Genomic DNA, 22,500 nt, shown 5'->3' with positions numbered 1-22,500 from the left:
TAGATAGATAAAGCAGAAAATGAAAGACGTAGAGAAAGGCAGACAAATAGACATAGTATGGATAGACAGATAACAGACAAAGAGACAGACAGACAGAGAGATAAAAGGGATAGATACATAGACGGAAAGAGACATAAAACAATACAACACATGAAAATATGAAAATATATAAATAGATAGACAGACATAAGCTAATAGAACATACACTAACGAATAGACAGAAATTTAAAAAGCAAAGACAGACAGAACGACAAAATAGAGAGATAAAGACACATAGACGCTTTAACACACACACACACACACACACACACACACACACACACACACACACACACACACACACACACACACAGACTATAAGCGTACCAGTAACAGCGGCGCTCAGATTTACATGCATCAATCAATATATTTAAGCATCTCTCTCTGCATGGGTTCTGATCCTCCTACTCATTCCCGATAAAGGATTGAAACCAACTTACACTTATATTATACTTTATTTAGCTTTTTTTTCTGTATTTTCTACCTACGCATTTTTTTCCTAGATTTCTGTTCTCGCTGTCTTTTTTTCTGATTTGGTTGTCAGAAGAGGTGTTGATTGTTACTACTACTACTACTACTACTACTACTACTACTACTACTACTACTACTACTACTACTACTACCACCATTACTACTACTACTATTACTACTACTACTACTACTACTACTACTACTACTACTACTACTACTACTACTACTACTACTACTACTACTACTGCTGCTAGTGCTACTGCTACAACTATTTTTAGGTACTTATTTTATTATTTTTGGGCATTTTAGGTTAGGATTTACGGGAACACAATTCTTTTATTTATTTATTTATTTATTTATTTTTTTTTTTTGTAGGGTATACTAAGCGTATTTTGGTATGTGATGATGGATATTTTGTGGTTAATCCGGAATATATTCAGGGTTTACGGAAGCACAGTGATTTTTAGGGATGCTATTTAGGATCTTTTAGGCATATTTAGGTACCACAGGGATTTAAGGCACCACAGTTGTTTCTAGAGACACTTTTAACCCCTTCAATACTGAGACGCATTTTTACCTTGATTTTTAGGCATGGTTAGACGATTCTATTTGCATTAGGAAGGATCTGTGGAGGTCAAAAGATTAATGGCTTGAGTCTTAACTATTCTAATCCCCTCATATGTTTCTGAAGCTGTATAAAATCGCCAAAATAGTAACCAGAATGAATATGAAAACGCGTCCTGGTACTGAAGAGATTAAGGGTCTTTTAGGCATATCCAGGTCATATTTAAGGCACCATCGTTGTTTGTAAGGCTACTTTTTATGGTGTTCTGGATGTGCTGAGGTGCAATGGGGACTCGCCCGTGCTGTGGGAAACTTTTGGCTTCTTTCGGGGTCCCTCGAGACTCGCTACGTGATTTGTTATTCTTATGCTGCTTCCTCTTTGATTGGCTAGCACGAGTTTCTCTCACGTTGATTGCAGCTGCGTGTGGGAGTGTGTAGGTGTGGGTGTAGATGTCGATGTGTCGATGAAGTTTGGGGGTGGAGGGAGGGAGTTATCCATTGTACATTAACTGTGAATGAGTGAATATATCAATAAGGTCGATATTATTTTCTGAGACGCTGTATTTGTAGTGTTCCTTAGGAGAGCACCGGTCCTGTAATGGGAGAAGAGGTGAGGGTTGTCAGGGAGGCTGCTCAGGAAGGGATACTGGCCCCCTGGGAAGTCCTCACGATCTCACCCTAGCTTGCGATGCCTTAGCTGGGTTCCTTAGTGTGTCAGCCGCGCCTCACAGGGTAACGGAATGCGAGAAGGAAGGCTAGAGTGGCCCTGGGTTGTGTGTCATTATTGGTGGTGTTTGTGTACCGGCCTAAGCTTACATTACCTTACCTTACCTTACCTTATATTACATTATATTACCTTATCTTACACTGCATTATCTTACCTTACCTTGCCTTACTTTGCCTTACCTTACAATACATCACCTCACCCTATCTTACCTTATCATACATTACCGTACCTTACCTTACCTTTCCTTACCTTACATTGCCTTACATTACGCTGCTATACCTTACCTAACCTAACTTAACCTACCAAACTTTATCCTACCTTACCTTAATTACCTCATCTTACCTCACCTTACCTAACCTTACCTTATCTTCTATTGATTAATGCAGCTGCTGTCTCACAACCCAATATGACTGTTTAACCTATCCATTATTACTATTATTCTTAACGTAATCTCAAAGGAGGATCACTGTTAATCAAATACTCTTAAAAAATAACAGGAAAATTTTATGTACTTGATTTTAAATGAATATAAGAGAGATGTATTTAGAAGAGGAAGATATAATTCGCTCCTCCTATCCTCCTCCTGTCTTCCTCCTCTTCCTTCTCCTTCTCCTCCTCCTCCACGCATGCTTACAAAGACATAACAAGCACAATACGATCTAACTCCTGAGAGAAATTTGGTGGTGATGGTGCTGGTAGTGGTGGTGGTGGTGGTAGTGGTGGTCGACAATTCTCTGAGTTATGAGGAAACTTCTGGCGTTGGCGTTGGTGGTGGTGGTGGTGGTGGTGGTGGTGGTGGTAAAGATATATGTAGGAATGGTGATGAAGTTTTAGTGGTAGTGATGGTGTTGATGATGATGTTTGCAGTGGTGTTGGTGAGGAAAGTATAAGGTTATTGTTGTTATTGTTGGTGGTGGAGGTGGTGATGATGGTGGTGGTGGTGGTGGTGGTGGTGGCTGTGGTGGCCATGCTGGGGAAACGATAAAAAACAAAATCGAGTCTCATCTTCCTTCAGGTAAACACACTTGGCCTCAGATTACCCGTATAAGTAGTAGTAGTAGTAGTAGTAGTAGTAGTAGTAGTAATAGTAGTAATAGTAGTAGTAGTAGTTGTAGCTTTCTTTTTACTATTTATCTCTTATTATTCTAATTTGTTTTCTTCATTTTTCTTCCTTCTCTTTCTTACCTCTTATCCTTTTCTCTTTTTTCTCTCTTTTTTTCCGTTTTTCTCCTTCATTTCTCTCCCTTTTGCCTTACTACCCTCTTTCGTTCGCATTTCTTTCCATTCTTCTCTCTCTCTCTTTCCATTCTCTCTCTCTCTCTCTCTCTCTCTCTCTCTCTCTCTCTCTCTCTCTCTCTCTCTCTCTATCTATCTATCTATCTATCTATCTATCTATCACCGCTTTCATGACTTTCCTCTCCCCTCTCTTCCCTCACTCCTCCTCCTCCTCCTCCTCCTCCTCCTCCTCCTCCTCCTCCTCTTGCAACTTAATAATCTCTCTTCAAAGCCCAGAGCGACTGATAACGATTTCCAAGTAATTATAATGCCTTATCTCTACCTGTGTGTGTGTGTGTGTGTGTGTGTGTGTGTGTGTGTGTGTGTGTGTGTGTGTTCCTTGTTCACTTCCGCGTTTTCCTTCTCGTTAGTGTTTTGTCATATTCTCTCTCTCTCTCTCTCTCTCTCTCTCTCTCTCTCTCTCTCTCTCTCTCTCTCTCTCTCTCTCTCTCTCTCTCTGTTGCTCTTGTTGCTGTTGTTGCTTTTATTTTCTTCTTCTTCTTCTTTTTCATCTTCTCTCTTATCCTCTTCATACGTCTAATCTCCTCATCTTCCTCTTGCCCTCAGCGTTTGTTGTCTCTTCCTGTTTACTCTCTCTCTCTCTCTCTCTCTCTCTCTCTCTCTCTCTCTCTCTCTCTCTCTCTCTCTCTCTCTGTATCTTCCATCACTCTTGTTTTTCTTCCTCTTTCCATGAACCATCATATATTAACTTCCTCTTCCTCTTCCTCTTCCTCTTCCTCCTCCTCTTCCTCCTTCTCCTCTTCCTCTCCTCCTGTTCCTCCTCCTCTTCCTCTCCTCCTGCTCCTCCTCCATCAGTGTAACAAGACATAAGACAAGACAAAGGTTATTCAAGTGCAGCCAAGCATGTTTTCCTTCATTTGTCTCTTCGAGGAACGTCTTCACTTAGGTACTGTCGCCGTGTGTCTTACTCCAATACTGCGACTTCAAACACTGTAAGGGACCAGGGAGGGAGGTGGGAGAGAGAGAGTGGAGGTGGAAGGGAAGGAGGGAAGGAAGGAAGAGCCAGTGAGTGAGGGAGGGGGAAAGAGAGGCACAAAACAGACACAAGGTCAATGAAGGGAAAGAGAAAGGGATGAGTAGTCGTGTCTTTTCAATCTTCTGTGCTTTATTATTGGAACTCGACGTCTCAGATTTGGGTATTTTGTTTTCTTTTGGTGTGTGTGTGTGTGTGTGTGTGTGTGTGTGTGTGTGTGTGTGTGTGTGTGTGTGTGTTACGTTTTTTCTCATTTGTTTTTAAAAGGGATAATTTTAAGGGGGAGTTGGAAATGTTGGGTTTTGATGAGTTTCTGTGTGTGTTTAGATGTTTTGCTGTGTTTAGAGTACATTTCGAGTGTTTTTAGATAGATTCAGGTAGTGTTTTGACTGGTTTTGGCGTTTTGGGTATGTTAAGATTAAATTTTGGATGTTTTTAAGTGTGTTTAGGTAGGATCTAATAGTTTTTGGAAGAGTTTACAATAGTAGGGTGAGTGAAGAAGCTCGGGTGAGTGTTGTGTGGAGAAAAGAAAGCACGGGTACACACACCACACTTATGATTCGGTAAAAGGATGGAAATAAATGAAATAAGTTAATACGAAATCATGTCTTTAATAATCGAAGGAAATTTGTATATTCTTGTTGAGTTTCGTTTTTTTTTTTTTTTTTTCTTTTTTCCACCCCTAACTTTATCAAATTTCGTGATTGTTATTATTATTTTGCCCCGTTTTCTTTTTGTGCATAATGCTTTGAGCTAACTCCACCTCGTTACTTAAGTGGAAAAGTCTACTGAGAAAAAGTAAAGTTACGCATAAAGGCTCCAGAGTTTGAGTCTATCTCGCACACACACACACACACACACACACACACACACACACACACACACACACACACAGTGTGTGTGTGTGTGTGTGTGTGTGTGTGTGTGTGTGTGTGTGTGTGTGTGTGTGTGTGTACCTAGTTGTATTTACCTAGTTGTATTGTACAGGGTTCGAACGGGGCTCATAGTGTCCTGTCTCCATGTGTGTGTGTATTTACCTAGTTGTATTTACCTAGTTGTAGTTTTACAGGGCCTGGGCGTTATGCTCGTGTGGTCCCGTCTCCATATCTACGCTTATCCAATTTTTCTTTAAAGCTATGCACACTCTTTGCTGACACCACTTCCTCACTCAAACTGTTCCAAGTCTCAACACATCTTTGCGGGGAACTATATTTTTTAACATCTCTCATACATCTTCCCTTCCTCAGTTTCTTACTATGCGATCTTGTGCTTCTAATGTCATATTCTTCTCTCAGGATTAGTTTCTCATTATCCACTTGATCCATTCCGTTAATCAATTTATAAATTTGTATCAGATCCCCTCTCTCTCTTCTCTGTTCAAGGGTTGGTAGATCCATAGCTTTTAGTCTCTCTTCATATGTCATCCCTTTAAATTCTGGAACCATTCTTGTAGCCATTTTTTGTAATCTCTCCAATTTCCTTATGTGTTTCTTTTTATGGGGGGTCCACACAACTCCTGCATATTCCAATCTAGGTCTTATTTTAGTAATTATCAATTTCTTCATCATTTCTTTGTCCATATAGTGAAATGCTAATCCAATATTCCTTAGCAAATTATATGTCTCTCTGAAAATTCTATCAATATGGCTTACCGGTTGATTGTTTTCATCCATTGTCACTCCCAAGTCCTTTTCCTTTTTTACTTTTTTCTAGTTATACTGTGTGTGTGTGTGTGTGTGTGTGTGTGTGTGTGTGTTTGTGTTGTGCAGTCTCTTCTGTCAGAAAAATTGTAAAAAAATAAATAATAGGTAAGTGTTCCATCATAATGCCTTAAATTCATTGAAGATTAGCATAATAGCAATGTATAATGCATTATGTTAAAAGCTCATTATTATATTACGTGTATAATTTTCTTGTATCTTGCTTTTAGTAGTAGTAGTAGTAGTAGTAGTAGTAGTAGTAGTAGTAGTAGAAGTAGTAGTAGTAGTAGTAGTAGTAAACACTTTAATTATGGGAAACCAATATCATAAATTCTCCAGGAAAAATATGCAAGAAAAATATGAAACAAATAATGGAAGGGAAGGGAAGAGAAGGAGAATGAGGAAGAAGAGCAGGAGGAGAAAAAAAAGAAAGAGAGTGGCAGATTGAGGCAAAAGGGAAGGAAGGAAGGAGGCAGTAATGAGACAGAGAGAGAGAGAGAGAGAGAGAGAGAGAGAGAGAGAGAGAGAGAGAGAGAGAGAGAGAGAGAGAGAGAGAGAGAGAGAGAGAGAGAGAGAGAGAGAGAGAGAGAGAGAAATATTTCAGAGCAGTAAGTAGTATTGGGAGCCGATAGTAATTTTATAACGTGTGTGTGTGTGTGTGTGTGTGTGTGTGTGTGTGTGTGTGTGTGTGTGTGTGTGTGTGTGTAATTCACCTCGGTCGTCTGCTGGTCACCCAGCCAGTCTTCCCCATTACGGAGCGAGCTCAGAGCTCATAGACCGATCTTCGGGTAGGACTGAGACCACATCAACACACAACACACACCGGGAAAGCGAGGCCACAACCACTCGAGTTACATCCCTTACCTATTTACTGCTAGGTGAACAGGGGCTACACATTAAGAGGCTTGCCCATTTGCCTCGCCGCTTGCCGGGACTCGAACCCGGCCCTCTCGATTGTGAGTCGAGCGTGCTAACCACTACACTACGCGGTGTGTGTGTGTGTGTGTGTGTGTGTGTGTGTGTGTGTGTGTGTGTGTGTGCAATTAGCGTTTTTTTTTTTTTTGCCTTAGTAACCTAGGCAATTTTGCACACACACACTCACTCACACACGAAGGAATATTATTAAATAAACACATACTCACACTTCTGGAATACACTGAGAGACACCTGTACACACACACACACACACACACACACACACACACACACACACACACACACACACACACACACACACACACACACACACACACACACACACACACACACACACACACACACACACACACACACACACACACACACACACACACACACACACACACACACACACACACACACACACACAGGTGACAGATGTGCTGGCATAGATATGGGTCATGCAGGTGTGTGATGAGGGAGGGAGGCGAGGGGCAGGTGCATACAGGTGAAGGTGTGTCCTTTACCTAATAGTAGTAGTAGTAGTAGTAGTAATATCATCATGAACATATGTAATACGTAACAAAAGACTATTACACTAGCGATTTTTATCCACCACCACCACCACTACTACTAGAAAATTTAGGCAGGTAACTGATGCTGGCTTAGGAGTGTATAGCGATAGTGGAAGTGTAGCGACAGTAGCGATAAATTCTCCGATCAATAACACATCTCATCACTTGCTAGGAAAGAGAGACAAAACAGCGCATGGAACTGACAATTTTACTGCAAGGGAAGGAGCTGCGTCTTACCGGTAACTGATGGTACACACTGGGCCATCTTCCAAAACACTCCCCTTCACCTCCACTACTTCCCAAAGGCTCTACGCGAAGCTACTTGAGTTTTTAAGGGCGTTTTTACTGTTAGAGGGATAGACTAACAATGGTTTCACATGATCAACGGGAGAAATAATCACGTGAACTCTTGAAAATCCGGGTAATTGTATATGTACGTCTTGAAAATAGTATAGGAAGAGAGCATAAGCATTGTTTTAATACAGGGTGGATGTGAGGTGGTGGATGGTGTGGTGGTGAGGCGAAACCTTTCCGAGGCGATGTTCTCTTGTTGAGCGATAAGAGTTAATCCCTGTCATGCATGCGCCTCCCTGATCGATGTATTGATTCTGAGTCGTATGAAACATTTAGAGAAGTTACCAATATGTGGTGTTTTTTTTTTCTGTAGTTTATTTCGTAACATTGTTGTGATTATTCCTATAACTACTACTACTACTACTACTACTACTACTACTACTACTACTACTACTACTACTACTACTACTACTACTACTACTACTACTACTACTACTACTACTACTACTACTACTACTACTACTACTACTACTACTACTACTACTACTACTACTACTACTATTTTTTGTGTATATTGGTTATCTTTTCATTTATTTATTTTTTTCTGTGAAAGGACATGGCAAAAGTGTATGAGGAATGTTGGTAAATCGGAAGCGTGTTTTTTAATTAGCTTATTTTGTATTATTGCGCTTATGATTATTGATACTTTTATTCTCATCTGTTCTTGTTTATTTATTTATTTAATTATTTGTGTACAGTATACTACTTAAACTAATAGATTTTAAAGATGTACTCGTAATATTAATTTATAAGTTGAAAACGTTTAACTACTACTACTACTACTACTACTACTACTACTGACCTCAGACGACCGCTGAGAACATGAATAATTGATGTGTTTGTAGTTTATTTATAACACTACTACTATTACTACCTTACATTACTATTGGCGCTACTTTTAATAACCCGTATAACATCGAGGTATTGATTTGAAACACGTGCTGAGAATGTTAATAAGTTAGCGTGTGTGTGTGTGTGTGTGTGTGTGTGTGTGTGTGTGTGTGTGTTACTGTACTTATAACACTGCTATATTACTTTACGGCTGCTTTGAGTTATTGCACTGTCGATATAATGAGCTTAATGATGTATTACAGCAATATATAGGTTAAAAGTTTGCTTTATACTACCACTACTACTACTACTACTACTACTACTACTACTACTACTACTACTACTACTACTACTACTACTACTACTACTGCTACTATTGCTGCTACTGTACTACTATTACTACTACGAGTACTACTACTACTATTACTACTACTACTACTACTACTACTTATGATAATAATAATAATAAAAATAACAATAATAATAATAATTAATTGTGAACTCTCGAAAAAAAAATAATGACAATAATAATAATGAAAGTAATGTTTGACAGTAATAATAATAATACCACCAACGAACGTAACAACAATAACATTTTCTCGTTCACTCATAGTTCCAGAATGATCCGCGTGGAGGGGTGTTACGGGAACGGTCACCTGTGCACCTGTAAAGAATGTAATAAGGCCACCCCACGTAGTACACCTGTTGAACCATTGTCTGTGTGTGTGTGTGTGTGTGTGTGTGTGTGTGTGTGTCATGGTGTGTATGTATGTTCTAGGACAATTATATGTATTTTCTTTCTCTTCCTCTTCCACCTTCTTCTCCTTCTTTCTCCTCCTCCTCCTCCTCCTCCTCCTCCTCCTCCTTCTCTTCCAACTCTTCCTTCCGTTGTTGTTGTTGTTGTTGTTGTTGTTGTTGTTACTATTAAAACAACTACTACTATTACTTTTTTTTCTTCTTCTTCTTCTTCTTCTTCTTCTTCTTCTTCTTCTTCTTCTTCTTCTTCCTGTCCAACAACCTTACATTCTGGTGATGTTTCTTGATGACATAATTTATATAGCTTACCCTTCCTCCTCCCCTCTCTCTCTCTCTCTCTCTCTCTCTCTCTCTCTCTCTCTCTCTCTCTCTCTCTCTCTCTCTCTCTCTCTCTCTCTCTCTTTTATAATGGTTCTAATTATGTACATTTATCCAATTTCTGCTCATTAGTTGCTTGTGAAGAAAAGATTGGTTGTGAGGGAGGAGGAGGAGGAGGAGGAGGAGGAGGAGGAGGAGGAGGAAGAAGATTGAGCTAGGGAGGGAGGAAGGGAAGGGAGGGAAGGAAAGAAGTTGAGAGTGAAAACTTACTAGAAAGACTGGAGAGAGAGAGAGAGAGAGAGAGAGAGAGAGAGAGAGAGAGATTAGTTTAGTAAAGAAAAAGAAAAAGAAAAATGATTGTGAATTGCAGTACACTACTACTACTACTACTACTACTACTACTACTACTACTACTACTACTACTACTACTACTACTACTACTACTACTGTTGCTACTACTACTTCTACTACTGTTGCTACTACTACTATTACTACTACTACTACCACTTCTACTGCTACTACTACTACTATTACTACAACTACAACTGCTGCTGCTGCTGCTACTACTACTACTATTACTACTACTACTACTACTACTACTACTACTACTACTACTACTACTATGAAAGTTAATAACAAGGAAAAAATGACTAAAGGAGAGAACAAAAAGGTTAAAGATTACAGATAAACACTCAAAGAGAATTTATGCAAAGAGGAGCAGAAGAATGAGGAGGAGGAGGAGGAGGAGGAGGAGGAGGAGGAGGAGGAGGAGGAGGAGGAGGAAGAAGAAGAAGAATGAGGAGGAGGAGGAGGAGGAGGGGAGAGACATTTTGGAATTAAAGATAACAGCTGACACACATACACACGCACACACACACACACACACACAGAGAGAGAGAGAGAGAGAGAGAGAGAGAGAGGTAAATTAATAAAAAAGTTATATAATCATATCTGAGAAAAAAAAAAAGAGGAGTAGGATGAAGAGGAGGTGGAAGAGGAGGGAGAGAGGGAGGAGGAGGAGGAAAAGGAAAATGAGACAAGTTTAGATATAGATATTCCTGAGATAAGAAAAATAGAGAGAGAGAGAGAGAGAGAGAGAGAGAGAGAGAGAGAGAGAGAGAGAGAGAGGACAATGAGGATGATCTTGCCATACGCGGTTCTTCGCTTAACCTCACCGTAGACTTCACAAATCTCTCTCTCTCTCTCTCTCTCTCTCTCTCTCTCTCTCTCTCTCTCTCTCTCTACACGCGCTTGAATTCCAAAATGTTCCTCCAGCTCTTTCTCTTCTTCCTCATCCTCTTCCTCTTCCTCTTTCTCGTCCTCTTCATCTTCCTCAGAGATCGTCGCATCCGAGGTGACCTCATTCAAACGTTTAAAATACTTAAAAATATAGATAAGATCGACTATGAAAATCTTTTTGACCTTTCGCAATCAGTAACGAGAAATAACTGCTTGAAGCTTAAAGGACAGCGATTTAATACTGATTTGCAAAGAATTTTTTTTAACGTAAGAATAGTTGAACACTGGAACAAGCTGCCAGCGTCCGTCGTCCAAGTTAACACGGTAGCTACGTTCAAAAGTAAATTAGACAAGTTTTATAAAGAAAATGGTTTCCGATAATTTTTTTTCTTTTAGCGATAGTAGTAGTTACGCTAGATATCTCTTTGTCTTAGCGATAGTAGTAGTTACATTAGTACTCTCTTTTTTCCCATCTTTCCTGTGTAAATTTCCCAGATTGTCCTTCTCAGCAATCGGGGTGTATTTTTCGTCATATTTCTTGCCAAGTGACGCCGGAGGGAGTGGTAGATGGGGAGGAGCTTCATCTGTTCTATCCTTACCTCCTACTAAGTATGTAGCTTCTGTAGTTTAGTAAACGAGTGACCTCGTCATAGGTCGCAAGGCCTCTTGTCACTCGTCTTTCCTATGTATATCCTCTTCCTCTCCTTCTCCTTCCTCCTCCTCCTCCTCCTCCTCCTCCTCCTCCTCCTTTTATTTGTACACCCTTTGTGCCTTAGCGGAAGATGGGGAGGAGAGTGAAGGGGTGAAGGGAGAGGTGGAGGAGGGGAGGTCACGTATAAGAGGGGAAGGGGAGGAGGGAGGGGGCAGGTAAGGTGTACAGGTCTTGGGCAAGTAGGTATTGATCTTACCTGATGGAGCAACAGTTGTTACTAGAGAGAGAGAGAGAGAGAGAGAGAGAGAGAGAGAGAGAGAGAGAGAGAGAGAGAGAGGTGACACAGTTTGGCAGTCATAAGGCAGAAAGGTAGCCAGACAGGTAGGATGGGATGCATTTTGACAGACATACAGACAGACATTTAGACAGGTGTGCAGACATGATTTGTTATATAGACATGGGTATACACAGACAGACATTTAGACATATATACATAGGAAGTATTTAGATAGTGTATAAAAGATGAAGTTGTTAATAATATAAATTCTCTCTCTCTCTCTCTCTCTCTCTCTCTCTCTCTCTCTCTCTCTCGGTGAAATAAAGACTTGCGATGAATAAAAAAACAATGAATAAATTAATTAACAAGTTGACACCACAGAGGATTAGTCAATTAACGGAAAATGTGGTGATGACAGGTATATAGTGATGGTGGTGGTGGTGGTGGTGGTGAGGCTGCTGTGTGTTGTGACTGTGGTGGTGGTGCTGTTGAAATGGAAGTAATAATTGTGGTGATGAGAAAATGTGATGATTTATGGTGTTGACAGTGATAATAGTTTTAATAGGTGTGGTGATGATAGTTGTAGTGGTGATGACCGACCAAAACTAACACCAGTCAAACGAGGGAACTGATTAAAATTCTATGGTGAGAGAGAAAAACTACACACACACACACACACACACACACACACACACACACACACACACACACACACACACACACACACTACTGATGTCAAAAATAAAGAAGGGAAATTAATATACAACTTTCCAATACATATCTTCATAAACTCAATACTGTATCCGGTGACATCAGGTGTGTTTGTTACAGGTGTGCGTATTACAGGTGTGGTGTGTGACAGGTGTGTTGTCCATTAGAGAAGAGACGTACGTTAAGAGATGACCTGATAGAAGTACTTAAGTGGTATAGGGGTGACAGTAAAGAGGATATGAGCAAAGGTTCTTAGGATCATTAGCCAGGATAGTACCAGAAATAATGGGTTCAAGCTTGAGATATTTAGGTTTAGGAAAGAAATGGGAAGGATCTGGTTGTCTAACAGAGTGGATGATGAATGGAATGAGCTCAGGAATCATGTTGTCAGTGCTGAGTCAATAGGTAGCTTTGAAGGAAGATTAGACAAATTTATGGACGGGGATGATAGGTAGAATTAATTGGCTTTGTTCATACAGGGACTGACTGCCACGTGTAGACCTAACAGACTCTTGCAGCTTCCCTCATTTTCTTATGCTCTTATTACAGGTGAAGCAAATCATGGAGGAGGCGGTGACGAGGAAATTTGTGCACGAGGAGAGCAGCAGCATCACCTCCCTCTGTGGTGAGTAGAGTGTATCACCATCATCACTAGCATCACCATCACTATTCTTTATTATCATCACCATAGTTATCACCATCATCACTGTTATCGAAACATTTATTTTACCTATTTTGTCTCTTGATTTATTTACTTGTTTATTTATTTTTGCTGAAGTTTATGGTGAAGAAATATATTTTTTAAGCTCCAATATCATTCTCTCTCTCTCTCTCTCTCTCTCTCTCTCTCTCTCTCTCTCTCTCTCTCTCTCTCTCTCTCTCTCTCTCTCTCTCTCTCTCTCTCTCTCTCTCTCTCTCTCTCTCTCAGCCTCCATACCTCTCACTCTTTCTCTCCCTCGGCTCATTAGCTCTCACTACCGCCCTTCATTCCCTCTCTATTACAATCTCTTATTACCTCACGCTACTAATTGAATTGCACGTCTCCGGTGTGGTAGAGAGAGAGAGAGAGAGAGAGAGAGAGAGAGAGAGAGAGAGAGGGGGGGGGAAAAGGGATGGACAAGGAGCCGGGTTCGGATAATTCGCTTCTCCCAGTTGTTAAAGGAACTTATATCCGATCTAACTTAATCTTCCTCGCCTGCTCCTCTCTCTCTCTCTCTCTCTCTCTCTCTCTCTCTCTCTCTCTCTCTCTCTCTCTCTCTCTCTCTCTCTCTCGACCCGTGGCTAAGAGAAAGAAAAAAACATTACACTTTTCAATTCCACAAACCTTCACACTAATCTCCATCTCCTTTTCTCTTTCCTCTTCCTCTTCCAGCCTCTCTGCAGCCTTTTTCCAGCCCCTCCCAGCCACTCTCAGCCACTCCCAGCTACTCCCTCCTTCTCTAAGCTTATCCTTGTGATTTCCCTTACACGCCACGCGCCCCTAATCGCCAGGGACGGCCAGGGTATTGCTAGGAGGCGCCACGCAAAGAATTGATCTGGAGAGTTGTGGTGGTGGTGGTAGGTGATGGTGGTGGTGATGGTGGTGGTGGTAGCTTCCAGCCTTTCCTCCCCTGCGTCTCTCGCGTTGTGATTGGGTAAGCGCGATTTGCGTCACCGTGACGTCATCTCTGACGCCACTGGATGTTGTGAATGCGTGACATAACCTCCGTTTGCACATCCCCTCGCCTTCCCCCATTCTCCAGCCCCTCTATAGTCCCGTACTGGTGTGTGTGCGCGTGGCTATGTGCGTGTGTGTGTGTGTGTGTGTGTGTGTGTGTGTGTGTGTGTGTAGGGCTGGAACTTACTGCGCGCCTCAGCTGATGCTAGTGAGAGGTGAGGGGTGAAGGGAGGAGGGGAGAGTGGCGCCCTCGTGTGTGTGTGTGTGTGTGTGTGTGTGTGTGTGTGTGTGTGTGTGTGTGTTCAGTGACAAGGATGAGTGGGGTCCTGGGGTAAAGTGGTGGTGGTGTGGGGACGTCTGGCACTATTTAAGGGGGAGGCGTTAAGGGTCGTTAAGGGAATGGCACTCGGCATTACTGGCTTAATAATGGCACTTGAAGGCTGAGACTGACACTGGTGGGACGTTGTGTGTGTGTGTGTGTGTGTGTGTGTGTGTGTGTTAATAATTCATGTAATATCAAAGGGATGGAAAATATTGGCTTTGTTGAGTTTCAGAGAATTTTCGAAGTGAATGATATGCTGAATAAGTAAAATTACAAGAGGAGGAGGAAGAGTAGAGGAGGAGGAAGAGGAGGAGGAGTTGAGAGTAGAGAAGTTCTTAAACATTCTCCTTTTGCTTCATATTGCCTCTAAATCGCTTCTAAAACTCACTTACAGAGGGCGCACTTATATCCTCTTGTAAACTCACTGTGCATTAGGCGCCGCTAGATGGAGCAATTACCCCAAACTCACTCGCAGATGGCACTTTCCTCTTCGTTTTACCATTAGAATGACAAAGCACCAGTCACTTCATCACACACATGGAGTTTTTACTTTCAATTCACCATTACAAACACGAAATTTCATCCTGAACTCACTCATGTCCAAATCACTGCTAGGAACACCCAATTATTTCTTTAGCCCACTCGTAGATGGCGCTTTCCTCTTCTGTTCACCAATGAAGGAAGAAAACAGCCAAAACGTGCACCTTGTCCCCATTAAGAACACTCAGTCACTTGTTTCATATCCGGTTCCTCTTGATTCTAGCGCTTCTTTCCGCCACTAGATGGAGGACTCAGCGAATCACTTCCAAAGCTCACTCACAGATGGCGTTCTCATATCCAGTGCCGCGTGTTGGGTGTAAGGACGCTTTTTCGCCGCTAGATGGAGTGGTCATATTTCTCGAGTGTAATTTCCTCCACGTTTTCTCTCCTAATATTCCTGGAGTGTGTTGTGGAGTAATTGTCGAGTGTTATTAGATGTAATTACACCCAGAACACTCATATGAACCTGGTATAACACTCACTCTCTCTCTCTCTCTCTCTCTCTCTCTCTCTCTCTCTCTCTCTCTCTCTCTCGCTGATCGATTTTCCTTGCTCTCGACTTTTCCACTTTGTTCCTATAAATTTTTCCTGGTAATTCCGTGTTCCGTGTCCTTGTACTAATTAGTTGCGGGGAGCGGCGCAAGAGACATGGAGAGGAGGAGGAGGAGAAGGAGGAGGAGGAGGAGGAGGAGGGAAAGGGAGAAAGAGGAGAAGGGAAGTTACCTGTAGTGCTATCTAAACAAATTGTGCCTCTCAGGTGTTAGGGGAGAGAGAGAGAGAGAGAGAGAGAGAGAGAGAGAGAGAGAGACAGACAGACAGACCACCACCACCACCACCACCATCACCATCTCTGACCTCGTATCCTGAGTAACTTCCTGTACATAATGGTGTAGGTGAGACGTGAACACACACACACACACACACACACACACACACACACACACACACACACACACACACACAAGGAAAAAAAATAGAGGGCGTGTGTCAGTTGTCAGGATTTAGACGAGTTTCCCTTTGATTCTTTTGGGCTGGTGAGATTAAAGCCCGTTTTCTTTTGTTCCCGGAGCATTATCATTGTAAACATTTTGGAGGGTCATTATCTATCAACCTGGAGATTAAATGTAAACACTGGAAATTAGAAAGGTTTGCTGAGTTTCTCTTCTTTTCACCTTTTTTCGTTTTCTTTTTTGTTAACTTTTTAAACGTTTATATATTTTAAGGATCATTTAATTTTTCTCAGTTTTTACTTATTTCATTATTCCCTTTATTTGTTTTCATACATTTTCTTCATGCATATCTTTAAGTTTTGTTTTCTTTCACTTTGTAATTTTTTAGCGAATGTAGATTTGGGAATAATTTGTTTTATTTTATTTTTTTTCATTCGTTTGTGTGTCTTTTTCTTTTTATTCTTTTTTAACGTTTCCATCTTTTCGTAAATATCTTTCCACAAGTCCAAAGAAAATGAGATGCTGTAAAAATAACAGTCACATACGGAGAGTTTTATATTCCGCTTTATTTTTTTACGTACGGCACTTAATATCCTCAAGTACGACATCTCCCACCCTTACTACGACATCTGGTGGTATATTTTAACATTACGTCAGTCTTTATGTCAAGGGAAAGAGTGCCGGGAACCATATTCTAAAACACCTCCGTGCCTCACCTCCACTACATTCCAAAAGCACATATTTATACAGGGTTTTATTGTTCTAGTGGCGAATTAAGATTTCCCATTTTAAAGAGAAGCGGGCTAATCATCTCTGTGGCCTTTGAAAATAGTCGTGGTGAGAGAGCAGAGTGTTTCTATAAGATCTCGGCGCCTTTTCTTGGGTTGAGTTGCGACAAAGCAGAGGTGCTGAAGGAGGAAGGGTATTCACAAAGGAACACAAAGGAGGAACAATTAATAGCTCTGTTACGTTCAGGAAGAGAAAGAAGAGGAGGAAGATGAAAGGATAGTAAAAATTTGAATATCGGGTTGTCTTTCTCATCCTCTCTCTCTCTCTCTCTCTCTCTCTCTCTCTCTCTCTCTCTCTCTCTCTCTCTCTCTCTCTCTCTCTCCTTTTCCTTCATCATCTTTTCTTCTTCAACCTTCTTTTTCCTCCTCCCAGCAGCCCTTACTTTCTTCCTTGCCTCCATGGGTCACCTTTCCATCGATCCACTCGTCCACCTGTCATCATTAGTGGACTCATGACTACAGGTGGAGTGAACGCTGAGAGGTCGCGTCACGCCCCTCACGTCTATTCATCTCCCTGCGTGTTTCGTCCACCGCAGTCAGGAAAGGAAGGGAAGGGAAGGGAGGAGGAAATTAATAGAGGCTAGAAAATAGGAACTGGTGAAGGGTGTTGGACTGTATAAGGAATGAGATCAAAGGAAGAGAAAGTAAGGTAGTAACACAACTAAAGTTTACCTCAGTGAAGATGGAGAAAAAGAGGAAAAAATGACAAGGTAAGGAAAAAAAAAGTTAAATCTAGTGTTGAAATCTTTATTCTTCACGCTCACTCTCTCTTTATCCATGAATAAATAAACAGGACTTGAATAAATAGATGAATAAATAAATGAATAGATACTATGCTACTGAGAAAAACAAACAAACTAAACAGCTTTAAGGTCAACAAAACAACACTAACAACAACAACAAGAGTAACTAGCAAATGATATGGTAATAGTAATAATAATAACAATGAAAACTGTTCAGATCCAAACAATTTACTGCCTCCTCCTCCTCCTCCTCCTCCTCCTCCTCCTCCTCCTCCTCCTCCTCCTCCTCCTCCTCCTCCTCCTCCTCCTCCTAAGTCATACCACCAACACGACCACTAATATCAATCAAACGAAAATTGTGGTGTTCTAGTAACAGGTGTTAGGAATAGTGATGATGGTTGTTTGTGGGGGACAGGTGCAATGATGACTAATCCACCATCACACCACCACCACCACCACCACCCCTCTGTGCTATGGTAGTTATGGTGGTGGTGATGATAGCAGTGACAGTAATGCTGGTAAGAGACGAGGCAGGTAGTAGTAGAAGGCAGGATGTTTTTACCTCGAAGCGACATCATCATCATTAGTCCCTGGAGGAGGCGGGGACAGCGCCCTCCTTTTGTCTCTCCAGGAGCTGGTCTTTAATGAGTCTCGTGATGCGTTCAAGGTCACTTACATCCCCGGCAGGACGCGGCGTGATGGGCTTGGAACGTCGAGTAATCTTTCCTTCGTCAGTAGAAACAGGGGCGGCAATGGTGGTGGGTGAGGCGGTGGTGGTGATGGTCGTCTCCTCAATGGCCTCAGTGTTGGGGGATTCAGAGGAAGGATCAGGTGAGGAGGTGGTCAAGGGCGTGGAGAAGGCAATCACCGGTTCCGTGGTTCTCTGGCCCAGGCGGGTGTCTGGGACGCGTCGACTGGCACAGAGGGCGTCAGGCACGTACACTTTGTAGGTGCATCGCCTGGAGGAGGGGCAGAGGGTAGACTTGTCAGGATACGGGTGAAGAAAAATAGCAGTAGTTTCCTTGGTGATATATATATGACTCCTGCTGCTATTGTTACTGCTATTACTACTCCTACCACCACCACCACCACCAACATTACTACCACTAACACCAACATCATCAACAATAACAAAACTGAATTACCGCTCGGATTAGAATGACTTTTTCAATTTAGTTTTTAGTCTGCACTAGTTGTTTTGATTGGCGATTGGCGCAAGACTGACTTCCCGCTAGCTATTCCTGACACACAACGCACATTTATTGGCTCGTACAAAAAACACTGCAATGGATGTACGATTTGTAATAGTTGTGTAATATAATGCTGGTGCCTCCGTGCCGCTAGTAATGTTAGTCAGTCAGTTAGTCAGTTAGTTAGTCAATCAGTTAGTCTTCGGAAGGGATTGGTGTCTCACTACTACTACTACTACTACTACTACTACTACTACTACTACTACTACTACTGCTGCTACTACTGCTGCTGCTGCTGCTGCTGCTGCTGCTGCTGCTGCTGCTGCTGCTGCTACTACTACTACTACTACTACTGCTACTGCTACTGCTGCTACTGCTACTGCTACTGCTGCTGCTGCTGCTGCTGCTGCTGCTGCTGCTGCTGCTACTACTACTACTACTACTACTACTACTACTACTACTACTACTACTACTACTACTACTACTACTACTACTTTAGGATTCCTTAATTAAATGGGTTGTAGCTTGTTTAAGAAAGTTTGGGTTCTTGGAGGACGTATTGGGAAAAGGAGGAGGAGGAGGAGGACGAGAAGGACTATGAGGAGGAGGAGGAGGAAAAAGAGAAGGAAGATAATTGCTTCTAGTATTGCTATTACAACCACTCCTTTTCTTTCCTTTCCCCTCCCCCTCCTCCTCCTCCTCCTCCTCCTCCTCCTCCTCCTCCTCCTCCTCTTCCTCTTCCTCCTCCCACTACTACTACTACTACTACTACTACTACTACTACTACTTACTTATCGAGGGGATGGAAGCGAAGTTCTCCTGGGCATCGGTAGTGGCGCCTGGTCAGCCCCTCTCCCCCTTGTGAAGGTCTGTGGCAGCCGTAGAACTAAGGAAGAGGAGGGAGAGAGAGAGAGATCTTAAGTGAGAGAGGAATGAGGTGAGATGAGGACGGTTGATTGAGAGAGCAATGTTGATGATGGTGAGTAGAAGAAAGGGTGATAATTGTGATGCCAGTGGTAATAGTGTGATAATTGTGTCGATGGGTAGAAGGAAGAGTGAGATAAGGTGATGGTAGGTGGTTATATGTAGATAGGGTGTAAATTAAGAGTGACTGTAGATAGGTAATGTGGTGAGGGAGTGTAGGGTGGGTCTCGGGCTGGCTAAAGTGGAGGGTAGGGTGCAGGCTTCTCAGAACTGGCTACAGACATACAAACATACACCTTCGACTTGTACTGGAACTCTGCCAGGCGCCCAACACACACACACACACACACACACACACACACACACACACACACATGAAAATACACTCCAGCAGAAATATAAAATGACACAAAAATAACGGAAAAAAAAAATTGATACAGAAAATATATAATGTTGTCAAATTACATTTCAAAAGAGAGACAGAGAGCGAGATCGAGATGAAAAAGTTAATTAGTTGCTTTACGAATCCAGATAATCTAATAGAAAAAAATATGTAACAATTGCAAGGAAGGAAATTAAATGAAAAGACAAAATAGATTAATGAAAACAATAATATGAGAGAGAGAGAGAGAGAGAGAGAGAGAGAGAGAGAGAGAGAGAGAGAGAGAGAGAGAGAGAGAGAGACTCCTGCATCATAAAACATCCTCTTCCATCTTTCCTTTTCTTCATATATCATTCTCACTTTCCTTCATCTTCAACGTCCTTTATTGTATTTCTATATGTTTTTCTTATTCTAATCTTGCTATTTATTCTTCTTTACCTACAAATATCTTTTCTAGTCCTCCTCTTCCTCTGATCCTTATCACTATCATCGTCTTTTTTTTTTTATGTTCAGTATAAAATTTAGAGTTTAACGAAATATATAAAAATAATTAAGTTACCCAGTATTCTTTTTCGTTTTCTATCTTCAAATCTTAAGATCCCGTTTTCTTTTTCTCGTCTTTTTCTTTTGTTTATCTCTTATTTTTCAAGGGAAACTTCTAAACAAGGGACGTCACACTGGTTTCTATTTCTTTTTCTCTCTCTCATTCTTTTCTTCTTTTCTGCCTTTCTTTTCTTCCCCAACAACTTAACTTCTCGGGAGGATGTTATGGTGACACCCCAGTCTAATTGCAAAGGAAGAAGAAAGGGGAAGAGGGAAGGAAAGAAAGGAAGGAAGGAAGGAAGGAAGGAAGGAAGGAAGGAAGGACTGAGGGAGGGAGGAAAAGAGAAGAAAGGTCATTTGTCTTGACTTTTGTGTGTGCAGAAGGAATACCATTTTTTTCGTGTGTATGTATGTATGTATGTATGTATGTATGTATGTATGTTTTCATCTCTGTATTTATTTCTAGTTATTCAGTCTATCTATCTATCTATCTATCCATCCAATATCATTATTCCTCCTTTCACTCACTCACTCACTCACTCACTCATTTATCCCCACTTAATACTTTTTAATCCACACACACACTCTCTCTCTCTCTCTCTCTCTCTCTCTCTCTCTCTCTCTCTCTCTCTCTCTCTCTCTCTCTCTATTATTTTTTCAACACATTTTTTCAGCCCTCGATCCTTCCAGGCATCTCAGTATCCGTAAACGATGAACTTTTAATTTCATGTTTATTTATTTTTTTTACTGAGTCGATTTAGTTTTACGACTGCGTGGAGGACGGACAAATGTTGGGGGAGGAGAAGGAGGAGGAGGAGGAGGAAGAAGAGGAGGAGGAGGAGGAGGAGGAAATATAGGAGATGAGGAATGAAGGGAAAAGAAGGAGAAGGTGGAGGAAATGAGGGATTGAGAAAGAAAATGGAGAAAGATAGGTTGGGGAAGAGGAGGAGGAGGAGGAGGAGGAGGAGAAGGAGGAGGAGGAGGAGGAGGAGAGGAGGAAGTAGGAGGAGAGGGGACTGATAGAGGAGATGAAAGGAAAGTAAGGCTAAGAGAGAGAGAGAGAGAGAGAGAGAGAGAGAGAGAGAGAGAGAAATGGGAAAAAGAAGACTAATAAAATACCCGGGGAAGTGGAAGAGGAGGAGGAGGAAGAGGTGGAGGAGGAGATGGAGGAAGACAGTCATAAAAATAAGGAAGCAGAAGAGAGGCGGAGGAAATGAGAGAGAGAGAGAGAGAGAGAGAGAGAGAGAGAGAGAGAGAGAGAGAGAGAATTTACAACTTAAAAAAACTCAATTGCAACCCTGATTCTCTGAGGTGTGTGTGTCTGTCTGTGTGTGTGTGTGTGTGTGTGTGTGTGTGTGTGTGTGTGTGTGTGTGTGTCTGCAGGTGTGGCTCAGGTGTGCTCGAGTCCCTGCCAGGTGTCGTGACAGGTGTGCAGCTAATCTTCAGGTGTGTCCGATATTTTACATTACTAAATCCAGCAGCAGGACAACACTATATTGGAGGTGGTGGTGGTGGTGGTGGTGGTGGTGGTGGTGGTGGTGGTGGTGGGGTGGTTACCATGGCAACCCCGTTCTTCTCGCCCTCCCCTCCCTTTCCCTCCTCCTCCTCCTCCTCCTCCTCCTCCTCCTCCTCCTCCTCTTCCCCTCCTTTCCAACGTCCGTCCTTTAGCTTTACAGGACCTTCCCTCCTTTTCCTTCTCTTCCTCCTCCTCCTCTTCCTATTCCTCCTCCTCCTCCTCTTCCTTTTCTTTCTCTTCCTCTCTCTTCCTTCTCCTCCTTTTGTCTCTCACTAATAAATTCGCGTTTTCCTCATCCCCCCCGTCTCTCTCTCTCTCTCTCTCTCTCTCTCTCTCTCTCTCTCTCTCTCTCTCTCTCTCTCTCTCTCTCTCATGAATTATATAACTTGAGAATTTCAAGAATAAGATAATTTTTTTCGCACACTTGGAGGAAAGAAAGAAAGAAAGAAAACGGTCTCTTGAATTAAGTTTGCATATGAAAAAAAATGAGTGTATATAGTAAAGTGGCCGAGAGAGAGAGAGAGAGAGAGAGAGAGAGAGAGAG

The 22,500-nt window shown here is 41.9% G+C and overlaps 2 protein-coding genes across 8 annotated transcripts in view; one reads left to right on the top strand and one right to left on the bottom strand.

The window, feature by feature from the left end:
* The window catches only part of LOC123509498 (small G protein signaling modulator 2-like), a 91,789-nt gene that overhangs the window by 4,242 nt on the left and 65,047 nt on the right, over positions 1–22,500 (top strand). For all 7 annotated transcript variants that reach the window (XM_045263818.1, XM_045263816.1, XM_045263817.1 and 4 more), the window contains exon 3: positions 12,951–13,026. In XM_045263818.1, coding sequence (XP_045119753.1) covers positions 12,951–13,026 — 76 coding nt within the window. The remainder of the gene's footprint in view (positions 1–12,950; positions 13,027–22,500) is intronic.
* Positions 17,708–22,500, bottom strand: part of LOC123509503 — a 31,012-nt gene continuing 26,219 nt past the window's right edge. The window contains exons 5-6 of the mRNA XM_045263835.1: positions 19,383–19,477; positions 17,708–18,360 (exon numbers count right to left, since the gene is read on the bottom strand). Coding sequence (XP_045119770.1) covers positions 17,985–18,360; positions 19,383–19,477 — 471 coding nt within the window. The 3' untranslated portion in view covers positions 17,708–17,984. The remainder of the gene's footprint in view (positions 18,361–19,382; positions 19,478–22,500) is intronic.

Source organism: Portunus trituberculatus, chromosome 27 (assembly GCF_017591435.1).
Source record: "Portunus trituberculatus isolate SZX2019 chromosome 27, ASM1759143v1, whole genome shotgun sequence".
Classification (NCBI taxonomy): Eukaryota; Metazoa; Arthropoda; class Malacostraca; order Decapoda; family Portunidae; genus Portunus; species Portunus trituberculatus.
Note: the sequence above shows the minus strand (reverse complement) of the source record. Positions and strands in the feature narration are given on the sequence as shown.